We start from the raw sequence: 19,655 nt of genomic DNA on the forward strand, positions 1-19,655 counted from the left end.
CTAAACATGTCTCTCCCAGATATGAACAACTTAACAAAAGCTGGCATTTTAAAAACGGATAGTACCGTAGATGATTAAATCAAGTTTTATTGCAAATCACTTTATCAACTTTCTCTAGGTACGTGTGTAAAAAAAAAAACGTTTTCCTTTAGCACATTGTAAAATTTACTATAATATGATTTATAACACAAAATAAACCATTTTTAATAACATGTAACACTAACAGTGCATTCTCATGTAATTTAGACAGCGAGGGTTAGTTGCATGAAGGAACATCTTATTGCTGAATATAAACAGCACCAAAAATTATTGAATGTGAAAATAAAATCATTTCCCTCCACCATTAACAATCCAATAAGCCATAACATGCAATGCAATTCTGTTCATAAACAATAAGCAATGAGTATTAGCTGGGCAACAGACGACTCCTGGAGCCACCTGGTGTCAATATAGGGAAACGCTTTTTTCAATAATATGCAAAGATAATACAGTAGGCCTATTAAAATGTTCTCTAAAAAAGTGAATTGTATCATTGACCCAAACTGAGTATAAATAGGCTGAGCTATGATTTCAATGCAATGATGACAGACAGAATTTTCTACCCAAATGGGCAAGGAAGCTAAACTGGTGCCATTGTAGTTCAACCAATCAGGATGAAGGTGATGAATCCTCATTAGCTTTCCTGTCCACTTCGTTCAGATACTCCTGGTCTGCATAGATCAGGAACCCGGTAAACAGACTATCTGTCCAGAACGGGTCATAGAACAGCCCATTCTGTTCAGAGTAGAAGATCTGCAGCCAAACCTGGTCCTGACGCTCTAACCGGAGAATCGTGGAACCGGACGCCACATCGTGGTTCCCAGTGTTGGCGTCAAACGTCTTGATTTTGTACTGCCCGTTGTGCACCAACCCGATCGCCAAGTGCTTATTGGCCAATGTGATGTCATAAGTGAAGTAGTAGACTCCAGGGACAGAGCAGACAAACTTCCCAGTCGTGGCATTGTAGTGGTTCCCTTCGTTGAGTAGAATACGTTTGAACCGGATTGGGAGACGCTCTTTGGGGTAACTCTTGGTCATGGCAACAGAGAAGGCGGAGCGGGCTGAGTTGGTGCCGCAGTTACAGCCCCCAGGAGCCCCTGTCTCACCTGCGTCCCCCGTCTCCCCCTTGGTGCCCCCTAGCCCGGCCAGACCTGGGGCCCCACGCGCGCCCTTCAGCCCTCGGGGTCCATGCTTGCCCACCACGCCCTCACGACCTTTAACCCCGGGTTTACCTGGGTTCCCAGACCTCCCCTGTTCACCTAAAGATCAGAAAGAGACAGACAGGTCATGGCTATTTGACATTGATATATACAGTATTTACACCAGACAGCTCACAATGCAGTGTACTGCATTGTAACACAACATTATAGCTAACACAGGAAGCAAAAAAGGACTTTAAGATTGGTAAAGTGGTTACTGTGACCAGAAACTTTGCCTAAGACATAAAGACTCATGTTAGCTCCCAAATGTAATGCCTCTAGGCTTCAGCTCAGTGGGCTAACAGGTAATGCCTATATTGTAGGCTTCAGCTCAGTGGACTAACTAACTCAGCCTTGAGTTGTACTACAGTACTCGGTTTCAGGCCCAGGCCAGGCTACTACCTGGATGCTTCCATTATGCTTCTTACCTCTGTCACCCCTCTCCCCCTTCTTTCCATCATCCCCATCCAGGCCATCCTTCCCTGGGGTACCCATGGGGCCCATAGTCCCTGGAGATCCGGGGCCCCCTGGGTTGCCACCTGGCCCCTGAGGGCCGGGTAGACTACACACCAGCTGGGAGGAATGGATGGTGATGTTGTGGCCCTTCTTGTACAAGGGGTGTGTAGTCTGGAACTGGGACTGGGGGGTAGTGACAGTGATGGATAGTAAACACACCATCAGAGACAGCTGGAGCATGGTAGTAGCTGAAAAGATAAGGGAGGCTTTTAGCAATCATCAGTTGGAAAGTTGTTGTTGTAGAGATCATCAGAACCGATGCATTACACAGCTGGCTTATAGCTCAAACACACCGCTGTCATCAGCCAGAGGAGGTACGCTGACTAAAACTGAGATTTCGTAAACATTTTCGAGGCAGTGTGCCGATAAGGCTATGTTAACTGACGTGCATTCAAATTAATGTCTACAAATCAAAACACGGAGTAAACATTGCTGAAAAATACAGTTAAACAACAAAGTATGTTAGCTGTGTCTTGATCAAATTTGCATATCATTGCCGTTCAACTATAAAACAAAGTGTTGTGCGTAATGGAGAGTTTCTCTCGACCTCACACATGATTCCATCGTTAGGGAACATCTCTCACACATGATGCCATCGTTAGGGAACATCTCTCACACATGATGCCATCGTTAGGGAACATCTCTCACACACGATGCCATCGTTAGGGAACATCTCTCACACACGATGCCATCGTTAGGGAACATCTCTCACACACGATGCCATCGTTAGGGAACATCTCTCACACACGATGCCATCGTTAGGGAACATCTCTCACACACGATGCCATCGTTAGGGCACATCTCTCACACACGATGCCATCGTTAGGGAACATCTCTCACACATGATGCCATCGTTAGGGAACATCTCTCACACACGATGCCATCGTTAGGGAACATCTCTCACACACGATGCCATCGTTAGGGAACATCTCTCACACACGATGCCATCGTTAGGGAACATCTCTCACACACGATGCCATCGTTAGGGAACATCTCTCACACATGATGCCATCGTTAGGGAACATCTCTCACACACGATGCCATCGTTAGGGAACATCTCTCACACATGATGCCATCGTTAGGGAACATCTCTCACACATGATGCCATCGTTAGGGGACATCTCTCACACATGATGCCATCGTTAGGGCACATCTCTCACACACGATGCCATCGTTAGGGAACATCTCTCACACATGATGCCATCGTTAGGGAACATCTCTCACACATGATGCCATCGTTAGGGAACATCTCTCACACATGATGCCATCGTTAGGGAACATCTCTCACACATGATGCCATCGTTAGGGAACATGCTGAAATAATAGAGAAAACATGTAGGCTACTCACCAACTGAAGAGATAAACTTGACAAATTGCAGCATTTTTATGCGTTGCCCAACCCTTTCAGTTCCACAGAACGGAAGCACAACCTTACCGCCTACATAATACTCCAATGTCGGGTCGAAATACCATCTTTGACGTACAGTATTGTAAAGAAATCCTGTGCGTATTTGAACCCCAAACGCAAAACATGAACATACTCCCCGTTGCAGCAATAGCTCTCTCCCTCTCTGCCAATAAATACTTTCACCATGAGGTAATTCATTTCAACAAACTCAACAACCTTACCCTCTGACAACCCCAGTAATGTCAATAAATAATGTAAGCGAAGTCTAAGATGAAAGCTGAATGTATTGGTTTTGCTTCTTTTTCCCCCACCAGTTATGTGGAATTTCAACTGACAGTTGTGCCAAGGGGCCAACTTGCATTAGAGGATGTTTTGATAGGCGGTATACCGTCAATTTCACAGGTTATCACCATAAACGGAGAAATCATAAAACAAACATCATACAAGGCAGCCCCATGCAAAAGTGAGTTGAATTAAGTAGAAGTGCACTATTTAGGATTACCAGATGTGTCCAGACACCGTGCCAAGAACCGGAGAAAACCCATCAAGAACTCACTGCTGGAAGAAAAGGGTGGAAGCACTGTATGCAATGATTCACAGAATACATGCATGACAAACTAAAACACGTGCTAAAGTTGTGATTGAGCCCTCTCAATAACGCGCATGCAAAGAACCAGTAAAGTTGTGATTGAGCCCTCTCAATAACGCGCATGCAAAGAACCAGTAAAGTTGTGATTGAGCCCTCTCAATAACGCGCATGCAAAGAACCAGTAAAGTTGTGATTGAGCCCTCTCAATAACGCGCATGCAAAGAACCAGTAAAGTTGTGATTGAGCCCTCTCAATAACGCGCATGCAAAGAACCAGTTACTGTAGAACTCTTCTAGAGAGATGGGGACCGTTGACATTTGTGGTTCGTGAATCGAATGATTATGCATGTAGAGGAGCCCGTCCTGTTTTAGGTTTCACTGATCAGACAAGCACAAGCCCGTGTTCTAAACTGATTTGCCTAGTTAAAAAGGTTAAATTAAAACATTCAACTTTTAAAAAATGTAAATACCAGACATTGGTATTTTAGGGCGGTGCGCAATCGGCCCAGCGTCATCCGGGTTTGGGAGGGGTAGGCCAACGTTGTAAATAAGAATTGACTTGCCTAGTTAAATAAATAAAGGGGCCTAACAGAAACCATTTGTCTGCAGTGCTTGGCACTTCTTAGGTGCCAGAAGTGTTACTGTCTCTCTCTCTCCCTGCCTCTCTCTCTGTCTCTAGCCAACTTATTTTCTTTATGCAGCTCTACATCACCCTTTACTTTCAGTGATATGATGAGTCCTTATTTTTCAGTTCATACTGAGAAAATAATTCACAAAGCAAATGGGAATACAATTTGGTTTTCTAACAAATGTCTGAGATAACCAAGAGAAGTCAGGCTGTTTATTGAATATACGGTGCTTTGAAAGTTCATTCTATATTTACAAATATGAAAGAAAACATTTGTACCACATTAATAGACTTAATAATATAAACTGACTGCAATGATCTGAGGAATAGTAGACTTGAGGGGTAAACATGAAATGAGAGATGTTTGGCTCCTGGTTAATAGGAGACAATAGGGGGTACAGGGCTGGGATGAGAGGGTAGAGGAGGAGATGGTAGAGGGTAGAGGGCTGGGAGGAGAGGGTAGAGGAGGAGATGGTAGAGGGTAGAGGGCTGGGAGGAGAGGGTAGGGTAGAGGGTGAGAGGAGAGGGTAGGGGGTACAGGGCTGGGATGAGAGGGTAGAGGAGGAGATGGTAGAGGGTAGAGGGCTGGGAGGAGATGGTAGAGGGTAGAGGGCTGGGAGGAGAGGGTAGAGGAGGAGATGGTAGAGGGTAGAGGGCTGGGAGGAGATGGTAGAGGGTAGAGGGCTGGGAGGAGATGGTAGGGTAGAGGGTGAGAGGAGAGGGTAGGGGTACAGGGCTGGGATGAGAGGAGGAGATGGTAGAGGGTAGAGGGCTGGGAGGAGAGGGTAGAGGAGGAGATGGTAGAGGGCTGGGAGGAGAGGGTAGAGGAGGAGATGGTAGAGGGTAGAGGGCTGGGAGGAGAGGGTAGAGGAGGAGATGGTAGAGAGTAGAGGGCTGGGAGGAGATGGTAGAGGGCTGGGAGGAGAGGGTAGGGTAGGGGGTACAGGGCTGGGATGAAAGGGTGGAGGGTACATTGTAGGTAGGGGCGAGCATAGAGTATGGGGTTGTCCCTATCACTGTCCCAGCTCCAGGAAGTTGGCCATGGGGTCGTCTTCCCTGGAGCGTTTCATCCTGAAGGCCTCCATATCCTCCTCCGTGGGCTCCTTGATCTCCTGCAGGCTGTTGTACTTCCTCTTCCTCTCATCCACCTTCATCATCTCCTCTACCTGCTCCAGATGCACACAAGTCAAAGTTCAGTTTCTGTTTCTTCTTCTCCTCAGATGTGCTGCTGTCTGAGCCGTGCTTCTTCTTCTGCTGCTGCTGCTGCTTCTGCTGCTGCTGCTTCTCTTTTAGCTTCTCCCTGTGAATCTCTAGTAGTCTTCAGCTCCTCCTCCTGCTCCAGTCCCTCCTCAAACGGAACACAGGTTGAGGAGCTCTATAGGGGGAGTAGTTTTGATGCCAGCCTCTCCGGTGCAGTAGCTCGTTTTGACCATGGAGTGGCAACACTTGAAGTCCCAGCAGCTTTCTCTCCTGCATGACCCCCAGATACACTGCAAGGCAAAAAAAGGAAAAAGAAACCACTTTAAGTATGCTTATCTGAATAGATGCTACTGTACAGTTTTAATACTGTCCTTTACTATATATTTTTTAAGACTTGGAAAGGTTCTTAGACTCAAATTGTTATTGTAAAACACCAGCACTGTGCTCCTCCACGAGGGGGCTGCTCTCCAAAGGTTCCTGTCTAACCGGAGACCGTTCTGACTGTGCTCCTCCACGAGGGGGCTGCTCTCCAAAGGTTCCTAACGAGGGGCTGCTCTCCAAGCTGTTCCAAAGGTTCCTGTCTAACCGGAGACCGTTCTGACTGTGCTCCTCCACGAGGGGGCTGCTCTCCAAAGGTTCCTGTCTAACCGGAGACCGTTCTGACTGTGCTCCTCCACGAGGGGGCTGCTCTCCAAAGGTTCCTGTCTAACCGGAGACCGTTCTGACTGTGGTCCTCCACGAGGGGGCTGCTCTCCAAAGGTTCCTGTCTAACCGGAGACCGTTCTGACTGGGCTCCTCCACGAGGGGGCTGCTCTCCAAAGGTTCCTGTCTAACCGGAGACCGTTCTGACTGTGCTCCTCTCTACAGGGTTAGTCGGTTCTTGACGCCTCACCGCATGGTTCTGGATGAGTACGTCCTCTTCGTATTTGGAGCGTGCCACGGCCTTCTCCGGCCCCTTCAGCACGGCACCGTGACGACTGTACTCCACGTAGTCCTCAGTCTGGGCCAGCAACAGCTCTCTGGGAGGAACGTCCAGCTGCTCCTCACCCCCGTACTGAGACACAGAACATAACACAGTGAAAGATTAGTGGAATCTGTGTGGGTAGCTGGACAGGTAGGATGACTGACAGTGAAGGTGAACAGGTGGTCACGTGTCAGAGGAATGGATGAGACTGAGGCAGGAATTCCTGTAACCATAAAGTGGTATATTTACTGAGTAGTCTGTGCTCTATCACAAAGGAAACAAATAACATGTATACAATCAAATTCATAATCAAAGATCAAATCATATCATTCATTATTAACATAATTTAGGGAATTCAACAGTCCAGTTCATGAAGAAGTCAATAGTAATCATCCGTGAGTCATTTAGGCTCGTAACTATTTATCATAAAAGAATACAAACAGGGAATGGTTATACAATCTATAATCCCCATGATCAAAGTCAATCAGTTAGCAAACAATGACGTTTCTCATTTCACTCTTTCAATTGTCTTCGTGTACATATAATTAATTTCAATACACATGAACCATATCGATTGCATAATTGGCCTATGAGGATCCGTAGGGCCGTGATCATTGACAATTCACATTACACAATATGTTTGAAGCTGCGCTCAAAGCCGCGCTCCGCGGTAATAACTATTAACAGTAACTGAATGGCCCACTCTCCCGATCGCCACAGATAATTCAGATGAAAGGTAAAAGTCGGTCGACTTACGTGGATTCATGGACGCACAGAACTTCTGGATCAGATGGAGTTAAGGAAGAGAAAGCAGCGAGATCAGGCGATGGCAATTTCCTCCTTTTATGGAGTTGAGATCTGTCGGACATTTCCACCTGACCTAATTAAAGCGCCCCTGGCCCAGCTGAGCAAATGTCAATGAATTAAAGGATTATTCCACCAACTCCATGGGTCTTTTCTACACACAGGAATAACAGTTACTAAACAGGACCCTCAACCAACAAGAATGAAACATTTATACCATTAACTAATGTATGACAGGGGAATGAAACAGTTATACCATTAACTAATGTATGACAGGGTTGGGGGGGATCAAATTTAATTTGAAATTCCAATTCAATTCTTTAATTCACTCATGAAGTGAATAATCTACATTGTTGAAATTAAAATATAATTCAATCTTTAAATTATAGATTTGGAATATAAATTAGACTTGTTTGGACTGTTTAGGTTCGAATATTAAAAACATTTAATTTTTGGAATTGAAATGCAATATTTGTACATTTCCCAGTTAAAGTAATTAATGAAATGGACTGCAGGATTTGTTTTGAATGATTTCAACTTGTATTTCTATATTTCTAGTATGGCGAGGCTGTCTAAACAGTGAGTGAACAGAGAGGGAATTGCATTTGTGGAATTGTTATGGATAATATTGAATTGGGAATTGAATTCTTGGAATTTTACCTAACACTGAAATTGAGAGAGATTAAATTCAGACTGACCTGGAATTAGAAGGGAATGAAATAACATTTTACAGGACGAGGGAACTGAATTGGTGGAATTAATCCAAACCCTGCTGTATGAGGAACTTGAGTTCATGTTTATTACATTGATGACACTTTTACGGGCTACACAACTTTCTACATGCAGTTTATTTACATTGAAAATGTGAATTGAAATCTTTGGTCTCTAATGACAAAAAAAGAGGCTGGTGAGGATGGAGTGCAGTGTATTTATTCTGTGCCTTATCAAGGATCATCTCCTTCTGTTTGTCCTTGAAAACCTCCTTCTTGACCTTGAAGGACTGGTGCAGCAGCTCCAGCTTGGTTGGGTGGGCCTGGAGGTGCACCTCAGAGCCCTTATCATTGGCCTCCCACATAGAGACTGGAGAGGTGGAGGAGATGACGTGTGTTTACTTCCATACAATCCCTGTCCTATTCAAACTATGAAGAACATTGGCATTAGGATGCCAGCTCTATGGATACCATTTTATGAGCCTAAAACATGGGGAGAAGTTGGGATATAACACTAATTCTCCTGGGAGATATTGAGAGAAGAAATTAACAAAGATGGTTAAGTATGAAGATATGTAGAAACTGGTTGTCCAATAGAATTTCCAGATCACACTTGTAGGCGATGTCATGGTGACGTTAGCTAGCTAAGGTCTAACGGTCGTGTTGCACTGAACTGCGCCGTCAAAATAAGGCACTACTTCGATATAAAAAAGTGTTATTGACGAAAATGAAAACGTGTCCGTTTGTCACTTTCACGAGTTGGGAGTAAAAACATGTTCAGATACTTAAAGGGATACTTTGGGATTTTGGCAAAGAAGCGCTTTATCAGATGAACTTGTGGAAGTTGCAATTGTTAACTAGCGTTGACTGGAAATCTATGGGAACAGCTAGCATGACGCTAGTTAGCATTGGCACTCAAAAACTAACTCTAGACATAAAAATAGTATCCACGTGTTCATCTGACTGGGGAAGTAGATCCTGACGTATTTTTATTTTACCTTTATTTGAACTAGGCAAGTGAGTTAAGAAAAAAATATTATTTTCAATGACGGCCTAGGAACAGTGGGTTAACTGCCTTGTTCAGGGGCAGAACGACAGATTTTTACCTTGTCAGCTCGGGGGTTTGAACTTGCACATTGTCTCAAACCAAGGTTGTGCCTTTAAAAATCGAGAAAATTAACAATTAAGGAAGAATCTTACATTTCTCAAACCCTGGTCTGGTCTGCCGAGTATGCTTTCCAAGCGTTCCCGGAAGTCTTGCGATGTTGAGTCTCTGTGTTTAGAAAGTCTGTGATATGAATCAGAAAGAATCCCCAGTTGGGTTGTGGGCAGGAAAGAGAAACTGTGTCTGGGCCATGGTGTCTCCAGAGAACCCCTCACTGACAAATAAACACGATGGAGAAGGACAAACATTTAGGAACACAGGCGATCTCTGTGTCGGCAAAACACTCTCGCTCTCACACACACTCACACACACACACACACACTCACACTCACACACACACAAACACACACACACACACACACACACACACACACACAGTCACAAAGACACAGCGAAAGAAAAGATAAGCACTGTCACGTCAGCATTCATGTACAGTGGGGCAAAAAATACTTTAGTCAGCCTCCAATTGTGCAAGTTCTCCCACTTAAAAAGATGAGGCCTGTAATTTTCATCATAGGTACACTTCAACTATGACAGACAAAATTATTTTAAAAAATCCAGAAAAATCACATTGTAGGATTTTTAATAAATGTATTTGCAAATTATGGTGGAAAATAAGTATTGTGGGAGAACTTGCACAATTGGTGGCTGACTAAATACTTTTTTGCCCCACTGTATGGAACATGTAAATTACAAAATCATAACATGTGGTTTATTTGTTAAATATTTATTTATTTATTTAACCTTTATTTAACCAGGAAGGGCTCATAATTCATTAACATTACTGTTACCAGACATAGACTTAATAGCCTTCCAAAACTTTCTTGGGTCATTCAGGTTATCAGTGGTAACAGACATAAAATATTCAGACTTGGCCTTCCTGAGAAGAAAAGAACACTTGTTTCGTAACTGCCTAAAAATAAGCCAATCAGCATCATGATATGTAATTAGGGATTCATGACATGAAGTTACAGACTGTTAAGGAACAGTAACCAGCTCTTCAGACACCATGTCAGTGTTCTTATAGGGGTTTACTAATGTAGTTTACAGACCATTAGTTAAATAGTGCTGAGCGATTAGTACTTGTTGAGGTCGGTTTTAATAATCACGTTTTATTTTCTTCGATTTCTCACATTAAATGCACTATGTATTGTGCGTTGAATGCTGTAACACAGAATAAAACTATTAATACAAGTCCCATGATGGTAGTGACTGCCCATTACTACTTATCAGTAATTAACCATAGTTTATTTACATCAATAAAATATTTCAGTAGTTGTTGGAGGAAATTATAGTTGAAATGATTAATAATGTATACATTTCAATTAGAACCATTTATTCTAATACTATTATGTTATGGGATGAACTGTATGGGCTCTTGGTTAAGCTGTTACTGAAAATGTAAGTAGAACTAATTAATTGTCTGTACCTTGCGGGGGGTTTAAGGGAGAGGGATGATATATATTTTCTGACAGATAAGAATGGTCCTTGATATTCCATTAGTGGAGGAGAAGATATCTTTTAGACAGATTGGAATGTTTGGTTTATGAGGGGAGTAGAAGACATCTCCAGACCTGAAAACACTGCGCTATTGGATCGGAGAGAGTGTGAGAAACTGATGATGTCATTTTATGTTCTCTCTTTAAAATGTAAGGTTCTTTGTATTTTTGGTCAGTACTCTCTTGCAATAAACGCTGTTACCTGACTTTAAGACTGGTCTCGATCTACTTCATGCATAATTAATGAATTTACAACTCATTAATGAAATAGAGAGAGTGCGAATTTGGTTTTGGCTACAAAACATATAGGAATTTAGAATTCCACTAACAGTTGTGTATATAACGTTGGTTTTATTTGATGACTTTATTATTTCATTCCAAAAAAACTAAATGGAATTCAAATAGCTAAAGCAATTTCGGTTAAATCCTTTAAAACATTTTTTTAAAACCAAAAATAACCTGTGTTGGTTAGTCGCTCAACACAATAGTAAAAGGAACCGTAACCTACTCTTCAGTGTTCTGGTAGGGGTTCTCTCTCATGGCTCGTGTCTTGGGGGCCGTAGTAGGCTGAGTCTGGGATATAGATTTCTCAAGTACTACGGGTCATACAAAAGTACACAAATGCATAAGTTAAATACTTCTTCATCGAAACGTTTCAGAATTACAAATGTGTAACTTCTATGGGTGATGAGCGGGAGAACAGATTGAGATGCCTAATGTAGCATGGCTCACAAAACACCTTCAGTGTGACTGGACTCACTTTAGTGATGTCTGCTCTGATACGCAGGTTCAGTTCAAGTCGGAAGTTTACATACACTTAGGTTGGAGTATTTAAAACTCGTTTTTCAACCACTCCACAAATTTCTTGTTAACGAACTAAAGTTTCGGGAAGTCGGTTGTGACATCTACTTTGTGCATGGCAAGTCATTTTTCCAACAATTGTTTACAGACAGATTATTTAATTTATAATTCATTGTATCACAATTCCAGTGGGTCAGAAGTTTACATACACTAAGTTGACTGTGCCTTTAAACAGCTTGGAAAATTCCAGAAAATGATGTCATGGCTTTAGAAGCTTCTGATCATCATTTGAGTCAATTGGAGGTGTACCTGTGGATGTATTTCAAGGCCTACCTTCAAACTCAGTGTCTCTTTGCCTGACATTATGGGAAAATAAAAATAAAATCAGCCAAAACCTCAGAAAATAAGAATTTGTTCTTAACTGACTTGCCTAGTAAAATAAAGGTAAAATAAAAATAAAATAAAAAAATATATCCACACTCTTTGCATATGACTTCTCCAAACGGTTGCGGTTGCGCTGAGACAGATAGTTATAGGAAGTGTTCGCCACCGAGTGGAAAGTTTATAATGACACATTTGTCCTTTTAATAATGATTAACTTAATCATTTTAAAATAAGTAAATCAGCAAATATTTCCAGCTGATCTGCTTTTCTTTTTTCAAAAAGGGAAGGATAAGTTGAGTCATTGAAAAAAATGACAAAAACAAAATGTTCTATTGTGAAACTTTACTTATAATATTTATTATACACAAAGGAGTACAATTCAGTTCATGAGTCTTCTCAACATGGCAGCAATAAACATATCCCCTATTTCTTCAGAAAATCTATTTCTGTGTTTCATCTCTAAAAAAAAACACAAAAAAAACAGGAGTGGCCAGAGAACTTTTCAAAGTAGACCTGTTGGCAAACATCATCACAAAAAAAGGGGAAAAAAAAGAAAAAGATGTTTGATACATACAAAACTAGCCAACCAAAACATACATATAGTTCTCTGCCTGGGTGTCAAGTCAAGAGTGAGGCAGAAATATTTGTTGACACATTATTAGGCAAGCCATGTAAAAATGGTAGTGCTTCTGTTTGGGAATTCAGTACATCATTTTCTCATTTAGTTGATATGTGTTGGACCCAATTGATTGTTTTAAAAGGCTGAATATTCAGGATTGTAAGGCCAATTGTCCAGTGATTCTCATGTTGACATTCTAATTCTAAAACATCAATTTAACCAATTGTAAAATTCATGAAAATGTTCTAATTTCATTTAAAAAGCATTAGATGAGACTCATGGGAAGGTTTGTTATTTCATGGAATTTAACCATAACCAGCAACCAAACCAACTGGACCCGTGTGTTTGTGCGTTGGAAGTGTGCTGCTACATGTTTGAATGCCGAACATATACAGCAGAACATTACACAAAATGTATGAAGTGAAGGTCTCGGAACAACCTTTCTAGAATGTAGAGAGGTTTCAGAACGCTTCACAGCTTCATTGTGATGATAAACCATCCGGTTGGAAAAGCTGCCTGATGAATCAACATTAGTTATGACAGAAAACATGAGACATTCTGCTTGGCTCTTCAGTTAATCAACAGAGGTGATAAACCATGTATTTTAGTGATGCAGGCAACCAGCGTTCTAGCGAGACGATGCAGTCTATACTAAGGGGTTTGTGTTCAAATGTTTACAGCACCACAACAGTCAATTCAGAAGTATAAAACTCTACTTTATAAAACTCTAAAACACTGTTCTTTAGGCCATGAGACAATATATGACAAGTATCGCTTGATTCTATAACAGCAGACAAGTGTGTGCACTCAAACTCACATTATAAACTTTCGCATCATCTTTCAACACATTTTCCTGCCAGACGTGATCGTTGAATGACCTATGGTGATGGAATCATAGAACTAGAATTTGTTCTAATTCTGTGGATGGAACGGTAACGTGAAGCCATAAAGGGAGGTCAAAACATTGATGTGCGCACAACTAACATGAGTGATGTTCTGAACTCTTGGAATGTTTGTCCAGCCATAAACCATCTTAAGATAATGGACAATCTGGGATCTTAATTATGGATTGAGAGTTTTATCATCATCTTTCGCTGTGGACAAAAAGTGTTTTTTCTTTACCATTTACAAGAGATGCACTTTAGATTTCACGATTGTGTTGATTTGTAACAACAAACCAGAAGTTGTTTATGCCGTTTTATAATCAGTGATCATTGAGAGCATATCGTTCATTATTATTGATAACTGGTCGAGCTCCTAACTCAAAAAACATGTCTCCACCGGCCCTGCACGTGCGTGCGCCACCGTGGGCGTGTTGATTTTGTCTACTCGAACCAGACGCGATCATGACTTGCAAGTTAAAATAACAAAACCAACTGTGATCCAACTATATTCATTTGGGGACAGGTGAAAATACACAGGAAACGTTCATGGACGTTGCATAGCTGTTGTTAGCTAGTTTGTCCTGGGACATGAACAGTGGGTAGTTATTTTACCTTCTCATGCATACGTGTTCCCATTCTTAGGAGGTCCTTTGGAGAACTTTGACCCAGGTCACACAAAAATTGTGTGTGTGTGTGTGTATGTATGTGTGTGTATGTGTGTCAGTGTATGTGTGTGTGTGTATATGTGTGTGTGTATGTATCTCCATTCCGGCGTATAATCCACACATTAAAAGGGAAACCTAGTAAGTCATCTTTGAATAATATCTGCAGGTTTCTCATTTCAAGCAAACATGTGGGGTTGTATCTTTATGTAAAGCAATAAGGAGACGGGAGACGTGAGATTGTGCAACCAAGTTCTACTTCAGAGTTTGGCATCGAAGACATTAGTTGAAGTGCGCAAGCAGTGTGGATGAAATGATTGAATTTGTACATTTATTTTTGCAATGGTCACACACGCCACAGATCCGATATAGTCAGGGTGGTCAGGGTGTGGCTGAGTGAGGCTGCCCATCCTTTTTTGTTTTCCCAATTGTAATTTTTTATTTATTTTTAAAATTACAAAAAAACTTTGAGAGAAGAAAAACAGCACTAGTCACTAATAACATATCAACAGATGGACCAGAGACTGACCAGAGCAGATACTAATAACATATCAACAGATGAACCAGAGGCTGACCAGAGCACATACTAATAACATATCAACAGATGAACCAGAGGCTGACCAGAGCACATACTAATAACATATCAACAGATGAACCAGAGGCTGACCAGAGCACATACTAATAACATATCAACAGATGAACCAGAGGCTGACCAGAGCACATACTAATAACATATCAACAGATGAACCAGAGGCTGACCAGAGCAGTCCTCCCAGCCCCTTAGCACCAGTTTATATCCCACACTGTGCTATGCTATGCTGGGCATAGGAAGGCAATGCAGTGTGAACACAGAGGCAGCTTCGTATTTCGCTTGGCACCACCAGGACAATCTCTCTCTCTGTCTCTCATTGTCAGTCCATCAGAATGTCACTAGAGAGATGAGAGCTAGAGAAAAAGTATTTTCGTAAGAGATGGATAGATGGAAGAAGGAATGGAAGACAAGGGGGAGGGATGTAAAACAGAGTTCATTTCTCTTCATCTTCCACCCTCCCCCACTCCTCCTCCTGTACCTCTACCCCCCCCTCATCGTCTGGCTCCTCCTCCTGTCCCTCTACCCCCCCCTCATCGTTTGGCTCCTCCTCCATGTAGTCCCCCCAGGTGTCATACACATCTCCCCCTTCCTCCTCTCCTAGTCTGCCCTCATACTGCTCATCTTCCTCCTCAACTACCTCCATCGCCTCTCCTTCCTCCTCTTCTTCATCCTCCTCTGCATCCTCTTCTAATCCACCCACCTGTCCGTCTTCCAGCTCTCCATCCTCCTCCTCCTCCTCTTTCACGTCCTTGTAGGAGGAGGGGGGAGAAGGAAGGGAGTGCAGTATTTGACTATCAGACATGTAGGGACTGCTAGGGGGTCCGTAGGAGGAGGTATTGGAGTTCTGGGAGGTGTTGAGGAACAAGCTCCCTGTAGGGGGCAGTAGTGAGTCCTGGATCAGGTCTGGGGCAACTGTGGAGGGGATAGAACCAGCAGTGGTGGAACCAGGCCTGGGTGGGACCTGACCCTGGGGGTGGGTTAGGTGGGGGAGAGGCATGCCCCCAGGAGATACGTACTCCCTGATCTCCCCTGGTTCCAGGGGCTCGGGTCCACAGGGGTCGTGATCGTTGCAGGCGAGCCGCCCGTCTATCTTAGAGATGAAGAGCAAGCCCTCACGGTGCTGCGTGCAGAAGGAGCTGGGACACATCTCACAGAAGGAGGCTGCCTCATGACCGCAGACGTCACACTGGTGCCAGGGGCACTCCCAACGGCCTTAGAATACAGACACAGAATCACTGCAACAATAGAGCTCAACACAAGCATTTCACTACACTCGCTTTAACATCTGCGAACCATGTATATGTGACAAATACATTTGATTTGACGTTCCTGAACCACAGATTCTTACAGTCCTTCAGGAAACTCCAGATTTGAGGATGAACAAAAAGCAAAAACTACTAATATGACTTCTTTCCTTCTCCGATGTACTAAATCAACTACAAATAGACAACACAATAAGCCTAGGGTTTCATATTTAATGATATTGAATTGTGTTTGGTTGTCAAAGCAACCAAATATGACCATTTAAAGGAGATGTATCTTCTGCCTGTATAATTCCATATGTGCCACCGACTTGGTCTGGCTTTAATTCCTGTTGTTCTACAAATGAATAATTGATTTGTTGGAATCACATCTCCATCTCAACCAAAAAAATAAAAGTTGAAAGAATTAAGGCCAGACAGATGGAACTATCCAAGCAGAAGAGAGACATCTCCTTCAAAAATGTTGATATTTGGTTGTGTTGACAACTCAACGCATTTCAATATCACTTTTAAAATACAATGAATAGCCTATTAACTTCTCAACAAGTTAACAGATGCTAATGTTGGATTCATGACTCCAACTCAATCATGAATGGGATTAAACCAGCGGCTCAGATAAAACCTTCCAAAACGTAGATATATGTCCTTTAAAATGTTGATATTTGGTTGCATTGTCAACCAAACACAATTCAATATTAGTTAAAGACATGCTCCGGTACTTTGGCGACCAGTAAATATATATATATTTTTAAACCTCACGCTTTGAGCTGGATGTGTCAATGTGTAGTTTATACATGCATAATCTATTAGCAAAATTACTGTTTTACCTGAATTAGCCGCGAAATCCCTAGTTTGAATGTGATTTTTTTTCTGAAATCATTCCCTGCATTTACCCTGACGTGGACCAGCACCCGAGCAATTTGAGTTTCAACCAATTAGCTCCAGCCCCTCACCATTTGAGTGACAGCTAGCAAGACGCACACACAGTAAAGCGAGAGAGCAATGACATGCTGCACTTTCATAAACTACTGACTACAAAGTATACAAAAGCACCAGAGAATATCTTACAAACTAATATAAAATTCTACCTGCAAAAGAGTAATACATTTACGGCCACATTTTGAGAATACTGTAACTACATATTTATTATTATGTAATCGTATAAAGCTGGTTGTGCTCTGAGATGGTTGAAAGCACTATGATAAACACATTGGAAATTCAACTACATTTTGGCTCTATTTTTGAGTGGGTGAATATAGGTTTTAATCTAATTGATCAATGTCTCAAACTAATATGACGTCATTATCCACATTGAAATTACGTGGAGTGCCCAGTGGGAAGTTACACCCCCCCCCCTCCCCATGTCCAAATCCCTTGTTGATGAGTTCTAATGACACAAAAATCTACAGACTACAACCTCTTAGGCAAGTCCCATACAAAAATCACACGCAATATAACAGCCATTTTGTGTCAAAGAGCTTCCATGGGGAGGTGGTTTCTCGCCCCTTCACTCACCTGCAGGTCTCTTGGCCAGGTTGAGACAGTCTGCGTGGTAGACCTTGGGACATCCTGTCTTCTTACAGGACACGATCTGTCCTCCGTCCCCACAGCTGAAACACCCGTCCTCCCTCTCCTTCGTCACCTCCTGCTGAGGCTTCCTCTTCACCAGAACCTTCTTCTTGCCCTCCTTTAGTTCCCTTCCTTCCCGTGCTTTAGATGGCTGGTTCTGGGAGACAAGACACACGCACACACAGGTCATTTAGACTGCTATATTCACGAGTCTACCTTTAGACTGCTATATTCACCAGTCTACCTGTAGACTGCTATATTCACCAGTCTACCTGTAGACTGCTATATTCACCAGTCTACCTGTAGACTGCTATATTCACCAGACTGCTATATTCACGAGTCTACCTGTAGACTGCTATATTCACGAGTCTACCTTTAGACTGCTATATTCACGAGTCTACCTTTAGACTGCTATATTCACGAGTCTGCCTATAGACTGCTATATTCCCCAGTCTGCTATATTCACCAGTCTGCTATATTCACCAGTCTGCCTATAGACTGCTATATTCACCAGTCTGCTATATTCACCAGTCTGCTTTATTCACCAGTCTGCTTTATTCACCAGTCTGCTATATTCACCAGTCTACCTGTAGACTGCTATATTCACCAGTCTACCTGTAGACTGCTATATTCACGAGTCTACCTGTAGACTGCTATATTCACGAGTCTACCTTTAGACTGCTATATTCACGAGTCTACCTTTAGACTGCTATATTCACGAGTCTGCCTATAGACTGCTATATTCCCCAGTCTGCTATATTCACCAGTCTGCTATATTCACCAGTCTGCCTATAGACTGCTATATTCACCAGTCTGCTATATTCACCAGTCTGCTTTATTCACCAGTCTGCTTTATTCACCAGTCTGCCTATATTCCCCAGTCTGCCTATATCCCCCAGTCTGCCTATATCCCCCAGTCTGCCTATAGACTGCTATATTCACCAGTCTGCTATATTCACCAGGCTGCCTATAGACTGCTATATTCACCAGTCTGCCTATAGACTGCTATATTCACCAGTCTGCCTTTAGACTGCTATATTCACCAGTCTACCTTTAGACTGCTATATTCACCAGTCTACCTTTAGACTGCTATATTCACCAGTCTGCCTTTAGACTGCTATATTCACCAGTCTGCCTTTAGTCTGCTATATTCCCCAGTCTAGCTTTAGACTGCTATATTCCCCAGTCTACCTTTAGACTGCTATATTCCCCAGTCTACCTTTAGACTGCTATATTCCCCAGTCTACCTTTAGACTGCTATATTCACCAGTCTACCTTTAGACTGCTATATTCACCAGTCTACCTTTAGGACTGCTATATTCCCCAGTCTAGCTTTAGACTGCTATATTCCCCAGTCTACCTTTAGACTGCTATATTCCCCAGTCTACCTTTAGACTGCTATATTCCCCAGTCTACCTTTAGACTGCTATATTCCCCAGTCTACCTTTAGACTGCTATATTCCCCAGTCTACCTTTAGACTGCTATATTCCCCAGTCTACCTTTAGACTGCTATATTCCCCAGTCTACCTTTAGACTGCTATATTCCCCAGTCTACCTTTAGACTGCTATATTCACCAGTCTACCTTTAGACTGCTATATTCACCAGTCTACCTTTAGACTGCTATATTCACCAGTCTACCTTTAGGACTGCTATATTCCCCAGTCTAGCTTTAGACTGCTATATTCCCCAGTCTACCTTTAGACTGCTATATTCCCCAGTCTACCTTTAGACTGCTATATTCCCCAGTCTACCTTTAGACTGCTATATTCCCCAGTCTACCTTTAGACTGCTATATTCCCCAGTCTACCTTTAGACTGCTATATTCCCCAGTCTACCTTTAGACTGCTATATTCACCAGTCTACCTTTAGACTGCTATATTCACCAGTCTACCTTTAGACTGCTATATTCACCAGTCTACCTTTAGACTGCTATATTCACCAGTCTACCTTTAGACTGCTATATTCCCCAGTCTACCTTTAGACTGCTATATTCCCCAGTCTACCTTTAGACTGCTATATTCACCAGTCTACCTTTAGACTGCTATATTCACCAGTCTGCCTATAGACTGCTATATTCCCCAGTCTACCTTTAGACTGCTATATTCCCCAGTCTGCTATATTCACCAGTCTGCCTATAGACTGCTATATTCACCAGTCTGC

The 19,655-nt window shown here is 42.4% G+C and overlaps 2 protein-coding genes and 1 pseudogene across 3 annotated transcripts in view; all 3 read right to left on the bottom strand.

Moving 5' to 3' along the window:
- Window positions 1-69: 69 nt before the first annotated feature.
- On the bottom strand, window positions 70-4,118 carry c1qtnf2 (C1q and TNF related 2). Of its 2 annotated transcripts, none has more exons than XM_065018350.1 (3): window positions 3,665-4,118; window positions 1,667-1,942; window positions 70-1,298 (listed from the first exon to the last, which is right to left on the bottom strand). In XM_065018350.1, the coding sequence occupies exons 1-3, from the start codon at window positions 3,771-3,773 to the stop codon at window positions 649-651; spliced, it is 1,035 nt and encodes a 344-aa protein (XP_064874422.1). In that variant the 5' UTR covers window positions 3,774-4,118; the 3' UTR covers window positions 70-648. The 2 variants fall into 2 exon arrangements, with proteins under 2 accessions (XP_064874422.1, XP_029515142.1); XM_029659282.2 differs by lacking the exon at window positions 3,665-4,118 and adding an exon at window positions 3,103-3,658.
- Window positions 4,119-4,577: 459 nt separating this feature from the next.
- On the bottom strand, window positions 4,578-8,685 carry LOC115129897 (pre-mRNA-splicing factor SLU7-like; annotated as a pseudogene).
- A 3,547-nt stretch (window positions 8,686-12,232) lies between these two features.
- Window positions 12,233-19,655, bottom strand: part of LOC115129191 (histone-lysine N-methyltransferase, H3 lysine-36 specific-like) — a 43,403-nt gene continuing 35,980 nt past the window's right edge. The window contains exons 21-22 of the mRNA XM_065018352.1: window positions 17,440-17,650; window positions 12,233-15,874 (exon numbers count right to left, since the gene is read on the bottom strand). Of these exons, the coding sequence (XP_064874424.1) occupies window positions 15,096-15,874; window positions 17,440-17,650 (990 nt within the window). The 3' untranslated portion in view covers window positions 12,233-15,095. The remainder of the gene's footprint in view (window positions 15,875-17,439; window positions 17,651-19,655) is intronic.

This window comes from Oncorhynchus nerka, linkage group LG5, assembly GCF_034236695.1.
Source record: "Oncorhynchus nerka isolate Pitt River linkage group LG5, Oner_Uvic_2.0, whole genome shotgun sequence".
NCBI classification, from domain to species: domain Eukaryota; kingdom Metazoa; phylum Chordata; class Actinopteri; order Salmoniformes; family Salmonidae; genus Oncorhynchus; species Oncorhynchus nerka.

Excerpts from the sequence above, each read along its gene's own strand:
- c1qtnf2 (XM_065018350.1), bottom strand. The coding sequence starts at position 3,773 with ATGCATGTATTCTGTGAATCATTGCATACAGTGCTTCCACCCTTTTCT. Across the intron at positions 1,943-3,664 it reads ACGGTGTCTGGACACATCTG|CTACTACCATGCTCCAGCTG; the intron begins GTAATCCTAAAT and ends TTATCTTTTCAG. Across the intron at positions 1,299-1,666 it reads GGGGGAGAGGGGTGACAGAG|GTGAACAGGGGAGGTCTGGG; the intron begins GTAAGAAGCATA and ends TCTGATCTTTAG.